The sequence below is a fragment of the Pecten maximus genome, chromosome 16 (genome assembly GCF_902652985.1).
Source record: "Pecten maximus chromosome 16, xPecMax1.1, whole genome shotgun sequence".
NCBI lineage: Eukaryota > Metazoa > Mollusca > Bivalvia > Pectinida > Pectinidae > Pecten > Pecten maximus.
In genome coordinates, this window is record NC_047030.1 from 28636844 (window position 1) to 28649058 (window position 12215).

Below are 12215 nucleotides of genomic sequence, written 5' to 3' on the forward strand. Positions count from 1 at the left end.
AATATTTTTAGACGAAGATAGTGACGAATTATAAGGTTTTGACATCAACGATATTGATGATATTTCCGAGGACGAAACGGGATTTCACGACAATAATTGGGTTGAAGGCAGCAAGGAACCATCTACTTTCACTTTTACCGGTAATGCCGGTATCAACACGGAAGTCTTGCCAGTACCTGAAGAAGGTAGCTTATCGTATTTGGATTACTTTGAGTGTATTTTACTGACAATATACTTGAAATGATTGTAGAGGAAACCAATAGATATGCTGCCACGTACATTCAAACACACACAGATCTTCCAAGTCACTCTCGGTATCGGAAATGGACAGACACAACAGTTGGAGAAATGAAAGCTGTCACTGCTAAGTGTACTTCACCTGGCAGATAATACTGCGTCAGTTCCTAGAGGGCAACCAGGCTACTCCCCTTTGCAAAAACTTGGAGACCCGTAACAAAGAGATCCTTTCTAACTTTCAGAAGTGTTACAATCTAAGCAAGAACATTGCAATTGATGAAGGGATGATACCCTGGAGAGGGAACCTGCATTTTAGAGTTTATAGCCCTGACAAGCCAATTAAATATGGACTGAAAGTTTACATGTTGTGTGACTCGGACAATGGCTATTGTAGCCGTATGGAATTATATATACACTGGTCATGGAGGACAGAATATGGCACCAAGTCAGTTTGGAGCAACATATGACCTAATCATGTGTCTTGCTGATCCTTTTCTTAACAAAGGCTACCATTTATACATGGATAACTACTTCAGTAGTCCACACTTATACTATTCCTTGTATCTCAACGGAACCTTGGCATGTGGTACTTTGCGAAAAAACAGACGTGGTGTTCCTCAGGCTCTAAAGAACCGGAACCTGATTAGAGGCAAGATGTTCACAATGAACAATGACATGCTTGTTGCAGTCAAGTACGCAGACAAAAAAGGATGTACATCTTCTTACAACAATACACAAAGGTACTATACATTCATTGAACACTATAACTTACTTGGATGAGTTAACATCACATTCATATATTCTTCAAACATTAATTCATTATATTTGAAAAATAGTATTTATGAATAAGATGTACTGAATATTATTCAATTAACTGAAGTAACTGTTTTAATGCCACATTTATTATAATAATTTCATATCCTTATTTTTGCGTTTCCAATTCCATTCCTGTTGTGGTACAACATGTTGATTTGATACTTCAATACACTGTTATTGACTAAATTAATTCTTCCAAGCTACCAGTATATTTTGTTACACTTACCACATCTTGTAGCATGTCAGTTAGTTCCAGTATATAATATCTATTTAGGTGTCATGGTTGACTCGGGTAAAAGAGACCAGGAAGGAATTGAAATAAGGAAACCTGACTGAATATGAACCAAATGTGTTCATATGTTTTGCTATGAAAGTGTGAAGTTTAACCTCAGCTGATAGCCACCAAAGTCAAAGTCAGCTGTAGACCTTGATGGTGTAGAGCTATCAGGTGAATATGAACTAAATCTGTCCTGGAGTTCATGGATTATTGTGTACATCAGCGTTATAATTGGTCAATATCTAGTGGTCCTTTCTCAATAACTACCAAACTGTAAGCATGTGTAAACCTAAGACGCTGTGATGTTATGATCTCTAACTGAACCAGACTGTTCAGGTACGAATGAGATACTGTGTACTCAAGGTAAATGTTATCATGGATGCAGCAACAGACGTATGATTGACCACAGCCCATGGAGGATTGAAGAGCAATCTAAATAGCCCACACTCTGATGAAAGTTCACTAAAATACTCAGTAGCTCTATGAAAAATTATCCGATAGTGGTAATTTTTTTTAGATAATCATGGTTATAAAAGATCAACACCTAGCTTCCATATAATTGCTAATTCACATGAACAGACATCATTTCTTTCTGCATTAAAACTCGTTATGGTGGAGGACAACTAGTCAAATTCACATACAGTGTACCTAGTATTGGAAGGAATATCTGTAGGTAACAACAATATAAAACACAATGGATTTAGTCGAAATACTCAACTACTGTTCTACATGCATTTATTTATATGGGGTACGAGTTTTGCAGAGAACTACCATATTTTTCCTCGGGGTAATGGCATAAAACCACCGAAAACCATATGATCAAATATAGCATATTTTACTCTAAAATATACAAAATTAATATAACCAACAATGTATGTACATATACCTCAATTTTCTGTGAATCGCCCACTCTGTATGATTGCTTGTACAAGCCGAAATTAATGCCTTTATAATTCAAAGTCTGTTGATAGCCGGTGTAGCCATGGATACAGACCATGGATACAAACAATGAATACTGACTATGGAATAAGGCTATGGATACAGACCATGGATGAAGACCATGGATACATACCATTTATACTTACCATGAAAACAGACCACGAATACTGACCACGGAAACATACAATGGATACAGACCATGGATTCAGACCACGGATAAAGACCATGGATACAGACCATGGATACATACCACGAATACTGACCAAGGAAACAGACCATGACCATGGATACAGACCATGGATACTGACCATGGATACAGATCATGGATACAAAACATGGATACAGACCATGGATACATACTACGAATACTGACCAAGGAAACAGACCATGGATACAGATAATGACCATGGATACAGACCATAACCATGACCTTGGATACAAACCTTGGATACTGACCATGACCATGGGTACAAACCATGGATACAGACCATGGATACAAACAATGGATACAGACCATGGACACAGACCATGGATACAGACTATGACCATGGATACAAACCATGGATACAGACCATGGATACAGACCATGACCATGGCTACAAACCATGGATACAGACCATGGATACTGACCATGGATATAGACCATGGATACTGGCCATGGATACAGAACATGGATACTGGCCATGGATACAGTACATGGATAAAGACCATGGAAACAGACCATGGATACAGACTATGGATATATACCATGGATACACACCATGGATACTGATTATGCCCATGGATACAGACCATGGATACAGACCGCGGATACAGACTATGACCATGGATACAAACCATGTATACAGACCATGGATACAGACAATGGATTCAGACCATGATCATGGATACAGACCATGGATACAGACCATGGATACAAACCATGGATACAGACCAAGGATACAGACCATGGATACTGGCCATGGATACAGAACATGGATACGGACCTTGGATACAGACCATGGATAAAGACCATGGATACAGACCATGGATACAGACTTTGGATACATACCATGGATACAAACCATGGATACACACCATGGATACTGATCATGACCATGGATACACACCATGGATACAGACCATGGATACAGACTATGACCATGGATACAAACCATGAATACAGACCATGAATACTGACCATGGATACTGAATATGGATACAACCCATGAATACTGACAACTGGCTTTTATTCAACTTCCTATCATTGTCCAGTGATTGTGTGTGTTTGCATGCTTCTCAATGACAAATGACAAACCTGCAGGGTAGATGGAATGTCTTATCATTTTACTATCATAGCCCTATCAGATTTTTGCTGGTATGATACATGTATCTAATGAATACATGTATTGTTTTTATAGTTAAGTCCAACTTTTCAAACCTGACACTGATGATGACGACTGACATATCTAAGAGTTGTCCAGTTTGAATGCAGATTACTCCGCGTGAAATGCTTTATAAGATAGATTTTTCTTACATGTAGCTATCACCATTGACAAACTCCATCCATTACATGGCGAGATATGAGAGAAACAACACTATTTGATATACATACTGCCTCAATCTGTATTTGTAAAGTAATTTTATTGACTAGATCACACATATCAAAACTAAACAAAAATGTTATGTAAATTTTTTTGGGAAGCATTATGAACTAGAACTGTCGCCAGGATGGCTGACTAATACCCCCGCAATCTGCACGAGTCAACGGTGAATTGGAACTGTTAATTAGAGGCTAACAAAGATAACCCAGTAATATAGTGACCAGTTGCCATAGCAACCATAATTTTGAAAAAAAATAAATAAAGTGGCATGCACATCTACACATGGTCCTCTATATTTGTGTGAAGTTTCATTGAAATCGGCCATTTAGTTTAGGAGTTGTCCGGACAAACTTAAAGTTATGGTTCTTATCAGAAAACCTGTTTATAGTGACCAGTTGCCATAGCAACCATAATTTTGAAAAAAAATAAAGTGGCATGCACATCTACACATGGTCCTCTATATTTGTGTGAAGTTTCATTGAAATCGGCCATTTAGTTCAGGAGTTGTCCGGACAAACTTAAAGTTATGGTTCTTATCAGAAAACCTGTTTATACTAAAGTGGCATGCACATCTACACATGGTCCTCTATATTTGTGTGAAGTTTCATTGAAATCGGCTCTTCGGTTTAGGAGGAGTTGTCCGGACAAACTTAAAGTTATGGTTCTTATCAGAAAACCTGTTTATAGTGACCAGTTGCCATAGCAACCATAATTTTGAAAAAAAAGAAAGTGGCATGCATCTACACATGGTCCTCTATATTTGTGTGAAGTTTCATTGAAATTAGCCATTTAGTTTAGGAGGAGTTGTCCGGACAATCTTAAAGTTATGGTTCTTATCGGAAAACTTGTTTATAGTGACCAGTTGCCATAGCAACCATAATTTTGAAAAAAATAAAGTGGCATGCACATGTACACATGGTCCTCTATATTTGTGTGAAGTTTCATTGAAATCGGCCCTTCGGTTTAGGAGGAGTTGTCCGGACAAACTTAAAGTTATGGTTCTTATCAGAAAACCAGTTTATAGTGACCAGTTGCCATAGCAACCATAATTTTGAAAAAAAAAGTGGCATGCACATCAACACATGATCATTGATATTTGTGTGAAGTTTCATCGGAATTGGCCCATCGGTTTAGGAGGAGTTGTCCGGACAAAATGCGTCTACAGACAGACGGACGGACGGATGGACGGACAACCTGATTCCAATATACTTCGTTGCGGGGGTATAAAAATGTATGAAAAAAAAATATGGGTCAAAATCATTTCTTTTGAAAATAACAGCCATTTAAATATCCTGATTCTAGATATTTTGGTTTTTTGAAATAAAGTTGCTTATAAGGAAAGTTCTGACATGGATAACAGACTATTGGCCATGCCATAGCCCACTTTGGGCCAGGTGAGCTAAACGTTATGTTTGAAATTGAAAATTCTTCTACATGATGGAGGCCTAATTATTACCTTTTCCACAAATTACACAATATCTATAACAGTCCAGCTCCCTCAGTGAACGCCTTCATTCTTTGCCATGATAAACAATATAATCTAAATCATCACAAACTAGACATCATACACTGCATATCTGACATATATCACAACAGTTATAACTCCTAAGATTCGGAACATTGACTTAAAAACAAGATATTTTCGACAGAAATCATTATACCCTTTATATGCTTCTTATGGCAAACTTCATCTGTTCAGAACCAGAGGATGACCATTACATAGGATATTTTCATATTAGTACCACCTGGAAAAATATAGACATCTCCTGTTTTGAATGACATGGACCACTGACACAGACACTGATACAGACTTCAAACTTGAAGGGGGTGCCTCAAAACACAATGGCTAAAGCAAACAACAAACAATTTTTTCTTCTCTCATTTGCGTTATGTTTGACCCTCTGAATCAGAAGAAAATAAAACAAACAAACTTTAAGTATAGTGCTGGGTTACTTAATATGTACTATGTAGTTGTGTATTATCATTCTGACGTGATACACAATCATTAATGCATAAAAATAACATTTCATGTCTTGATCATGACATATGCCTCAATCTCACACATACCCCAGTATATTAAGTAACCACACCTACCTAAATCCTGTAAAAAATCTTTCATGTTAATTTTTGTCTACCTTGTTTAATCTAATGCAGAATATTTTATGATATTAAAAGAATTGTCAATACATTGTGTGTAGGTATACGTACTGGATAACAGAATGTCCTGATACACAGGGAGAGGTTCTGAAACCTGATAGTCCATGTTCTTTATCTTACACACACACATACACATCCCTATATATGAATTGTCTTACACGCATACATACACATCCCTATATATGAATTGTCTTACACGCATACATACACATCCCTATATATGAATTGGTGCCAAGTTCCTGTGCTATCCTTCACCTACATTGATGTTTGTAAACCTTAAAACCTGTATATGAATATGATTAATTATAATCCAGCTTTGTTAAGTTTACATCTCCAGACATCCCAAAAACAAAGAACTTGTGTTAATGTTGATGGTCCTTGTCAGACAAAATGTGCGATATCTAATGCCCTGGCACCAGACACTGACACTAACATGTAATACCAGGTTCACACATGACTGTCTCACTGTCTCAATATCTCAGCACCAGCACCTATTGCTGGTTACCATAGCAACCTATGCAAGTCCATGTGGGCTATGATAGCAGAAAACAACATTACCATGGAAACTATAACTATATGCTATTGCTTTTTCCATGACAACCGGAATGCTGGATGGTGACCAACAGAAGAAGTCATTACCACACTTCACATTTCTCCCTTGGATTCATCTGAGAGCCTACTGGACATTGGAACTCCTCTGCAAATTCTTTGGAATTGGACAAAGTCCCGATAACCCTACAACAACAACAAAAAGTCAATAATAACCTGACAGCAGGTATAAACAAAGTACTGGAAGTGCTGGATGATGCCCCAAGGAAGCCACCCTCCTTTTATACAACAATAGATCTCCTTTGCCCAATAAGGATCCAGATCAAATTTCATCAAAATCTATTAGGGACTAGTAGTGATTAAAAGGATTTACCTACTTCCCCTATCAAGCCCTGCCAGTCTTGCCCCAAGGGAGCCACACCCTCTGTTTATATAACATTAGATCTGCTTTGCCCAATAATTCTTCTTCAGACCATTCACCGGACTTTTGGCACAATGGTTAGAATGCTTGCCTACCAAGCGGGAGGTCCCATAATCGATACCACGTCCGGTCACAACATTGGTGTCATCGACGGATTTTTCCATGCCCTATGCATGGATCACAGTCAGAAATGATGTGTGGTAGCAACCGTAAGTCAAAACGGGCATGTTCTCAGAAAGAGATAACAAGAGGCCCATGGGCCTTAACGGTCACCTGAGATTTCAAATATTTCCCTTAATCTATTTGACCCTTTTAGGCCCCACCCATCCGTCCAAGGGGTCAGTCAGGGCCAACATGTGCATATCATTAAGCTTTCATCCCATGCTGATAATTTTAAGAAAGTTGGAATGAATTCAAATGGAAATCAAACAAATGATTGGCAAAAATGTGATTTCCCTATATAAACTGTAGTAAAGTTAACCCCCTCCCAAGGGGCAAACATGAGACCCCAGGGTCATGAAATTCACAATTTTGGAAGCACCATAATAAGACCCGTCCATCTATGAAAAGTATTTGATTCTATCATAAATGGGTATTGAGAAGAAGATTTTTGAAATTTCAGTCAATTTGATCCGTTTTAGCCCCACCCACCGGCCCCTTGAGGTCAGTCAGGGCCAACATGTGCATACCATCAAACTGTTATCCCATGCTGATAATGTTAATCAGGTAAGAATGAATTCTAATACAAATCCAACAAATAATAGTCAAAAATGTGATTTCCCTTTATAAACTATTAATAGTAAAGTTTACCCCCTCTCAAGGGGCAAACGTGAGACCCGAGGGTCATGAAATTCACAATTTTGGTAAAGCACCATAAGACCCTTCCATCTAGTTTTAGTCAATTTGACCCTTTTTGGCCCCACCCTTCAGGCCCCTGCATGGGGGTTATTGACCATATAATTCACAATTTTGATTAACCTTCAGCCATAGAAGCTTTCTGCAAAATTTCATTGAATTTGGTTAAGCAGTTTTGGAGAAGAAGTCGAAAATGTAAATTGTTTACAGTCGCACGACGACGGACAAATGGAATTAGAATAGGTCACTTGAAACTTTGTCTCAGGTGACCTAAAAAGGAAAAAAGGACCTCAAAATAAAGATGGGGAGGAATGTGGTAAAAATTAAGCAGCGTTAAGCCCTCAAATCTAACGTCCTGGGTTCAATTCCTGATCCGTCACAACAATACTTCCCAAATCCACCCATACAGTTACTTTTGTCCATACTTCTGTACACTAGTCGTTGGCTTATATCTTGTAAAATGAGTTTTTTGACCAGATAAAATGTACTCACCTGAATTTGGCTGGGCTGTGAGAATCACTCAGGAGCTGAAGGTGGTCAGCTTCCTTTAAGCTTGTAGAGCACCACACCTGTACAACACAACAACACAGTAGTACAGTATACACCACACCTGTACAACATAACAACATAGTCGTACAGTATACACCACACCTGTACAACACAACACTGTAGTACAGTATACAACACATCTGTACAACATAACAACACAGTCGTACAGTATACACCACACCTGTACAACACAACAACACAGTAGTACAGTATACACCACACCTGTACAACACAACACAGTCATACAGTATACACCACTACTGCACAACACAACAACACAGTAATACAGTATACAACACACCTGTACAACACAACACAGTAGTATAGTATACAACACACCTGTACAACACAACAACACAGTCGTACAGTATACAACACACCTGTACAACACAACAACATAGTAGTACAGTATACACCACACCTGTACAACACAACAACACAGTCGTACAGTATACAACACACCTGTACAACACAACAACACAGTCGTACAGTATACACCACACCTGTATAAAACAACAACACAGTAGTACAGTATACACCACACCTGTACAAAACAACAACACAGTCGTACAGTATACACCACACCTGTACATCATAACAACACAGTAGTATAGTATACAACACACCTGTACAACATAACAACATAGTAGTACAGTATACAACACACCTGTACAACATAACAACATAGTAATACAGTATACACCACACCTGTACAACATAACAACATAGTAATACAGTATACACCACACCTGTACAACACAACAACACAGTAATACAGTATACACCACACCTGTACAAAAAAACAACAGTAATACAGTGTACACCACACCTGTACAAAAAAACAACAGTAATACAGTGTACACCACACCTGTACAACATAACAACATAGTAATACAGTATACACCACACCTGTACAACATAACAACATAGTAATACAGTATACACCACACCTGTACAACACAACAACACAGTAATACAGTATACACCACACCTGTACAAAAAAACAACAGTAATACAGTGTACACCACACCTGTACAAAAAAACAACAGTAATACAGTGTACACCACACCTGTACAACATAACAACATAGTAATACAGTATACACCACACCTGTACAACACAACAACACAGTAATACAGTATACACCACACCTGTACAAAAAAACAACACAGTAGTACAGTATACAACACACCTGTACAAAACAACAACACAGTAGTACAGTATACAACACACCTGTACAACACAACAACACAGTCGTACAGTATACACCACACCTGTACAACACAACAACACAGTCATACAGTATACACCACACCTGTACAACACAACAACACAGTAGTACAGTATACAACACACCTGTACAACACAACACTGTAGTACAGTATACACCACACCTGTACAACACAACACTGTAGTACAGTATACACCACACCTGTACAACACAACAACACAGTCGTACAGTATACACCACACCTGTACAACATAACAACATAGTAGTACAGTATACACCACACCTGTACAACACAACAACACAGTAGTACAGTATACAACACACCTCTACAACACAACACTGTAGTACAGTATACACCACACCTGTACAACACAACACTGTAGTACAGTATACACCACACCTGTACAACACAACAACACAGTCGTACAGTATACACCACACCTGTACAACATAACAACATAGTAGTACAGTATACACCACACCTGTACAACAACACAGTCGTACAGTATACACCACACCTGTACAACATAACAACATAGTAGTACAGTATACACCACACCTGTACAACAACACAGTCGTACAGTATACACCACACCTGTACAACACAACAACACAGTAATACAGTATACAACACACCTGTACAACACAACAACACAGTAGTACAGTGTACACCACACCTGTACAACACAACAACACAGTCGTACAGTATACACCACACCTGTACAACATAACAACATAGTAGTAAGTATACACCACACCTGTACAACAACACAGTAGTACAGTATACACCACACCTGTACAACACAACACAGTAGTACAGTATACACCACACCTGTACAACATAACAACATAGTAGTACAGTATACACCACACCTGTACAACATAACAACATAGTCGTACAGTATACAACACACCTGTACAACACAACAACACAGTAGTAACACCTAGATACCAAGGGGAACAATCTAGAGATCAAGGCGAACTACGTAGAGACCAAGGGGAACCAACTAGAGACCAAGGGGAACCACCTAGAGACGAAGGGGAACCTCCTAGATACCAAGGGGAACAACCTAGATACCAAGGGGAACTACCTAGAGACCAAGGGGAACAACCTAGATACCAATGGGAACACCTAGATACCAAGGGGAACACCAGACCAGGAACAACCTGAACCAAGGGAACACCTAGATCCAAGGGGAACAACAACTACAGACACAGGGAACACCTAGAACCAAGGGGAACACTAGACCAAGGGGAACACCTAGATACCAAGGGAACCACCTAGATACCAAGGGGAACTACCTAGAGACCAAGGGGAACAACTTAGATACCAAGGGGAACAACCTAGATACCAAGGGGAACAACCTAGAGATCAGGGGGAAATACCTAGAGACCAAGGCGAACTACTTAGAGACCATGGGGAACAACCTAGAGACCAATGGGAACACCTAGATACCAAGGGGAACACCTAGATACCAAGGGGAACAACCTAGATACCAAGGGGAACACCTAGATACCAAGGGGAACACCTAGATACCAAGGGGAACAACCTAGATACCAAGGGGAACACCTAGATACCAAGGGGAACACCTAGATACCATGGGGAACAACCTAGATACCAATGGGAACACCTAGATACCAATGGGAACACCTAGATACCAAGGGGAACACCTAGATACCAAGGGGAACAACCTAGAGACCAAGGGGAACAACCTAGAGACCAATGGGAACTACCTAGAGACCAAGGGGAACACCTAGATACCAAGGGGAACAACCTAGATACCAAGGGGAACATACCAAGGGGAACTACCTAGATACCAAGGGGAACAACCTAGATACCAAGGGGAACAACCTAGATACCAAGGGGAACACCTAGATACCAATGGGAACACCTAGATACCAAGGGGAACAACCTAGATACCAAGGGGAACTACCTAGATACCAAGGGGAACAACCTAGATACCAATGGGAACACCTAGATACCAATGGGAACACCTAGATACCAAGGGGAACAACCTAGATACCAAGGGGAACAACCTAGATACCAAGGGGAACAACCTAGATACCAAGGGGAACAACCTAGATACCATGGGGAACAACCTAGATACCAATGGGAACACCTAGATACCAATGGGGAACACCTAGATACCAAGGGGAACACCTAGATACCAGGGGAACAACCTAGAGGACCAGGGGAACAACCTAGAGACCAAGGGGGAACAACCTAGAGACCAGGGGAAACACCTAGATACCAAGGGGAACTACCTAGAGACCAAGGGGAACAACCTAGATACCAAGGGGAACAACCTAGAGATCAAGGCGAACTACGTAGAGACCAAGGGGCACCAACTAGAGACCAAGGGGAACCACCTAGAGACCAAGGGGAACCTCCTAGAGATCAATGGGAACAACCTAGATACCAAGGGGAACAACCTAGAGATCAAGGCGAAACTACGTAGAGACCAAGGGGCACCAACTAGAGACCAAGGGGAACCACCTAGAGACCAAGGGGAACCACCTAGAGACCAAGGGGAACCTCCTAGAGATCAATGGGAACAACCTAGATACCAAGGGGAACTACCTAGAGACCAAGGGGAACAA

At 39.8% G+C, this 12215-nt stretch overlaps 1 protein-coding gene across 1 annotated transcript in view; it reads right to left on the reverse strand.

The window, feature by feature from the left end:
- Window positions 1-5032: 5032 nt before the first annotated feature.
- LOC117345121 (endothelin-converting enzyme homolog) overlaps window positions 5033-12215 on the reverse strand; it is a 143531-nt gene continuing 136348 nt past the window's right edge. The window contains exons 20-21 of the mRNA XM_033908080.1: window positions 8327-8403; window positions 5033-6744 (exon numbers count right to left, since the gene is read on the reverse strand). Of these exons, the coding sequence (XP_033763971.1) occupies window positions 6645-6744; window positions 8327-8403 (177 nt within the window). The 3' untranslated portion in view covers window positions 5033-6644. The remainder of the gene's footprint in view (window positions 6745-8326; window positions 8404-12215) is intronic.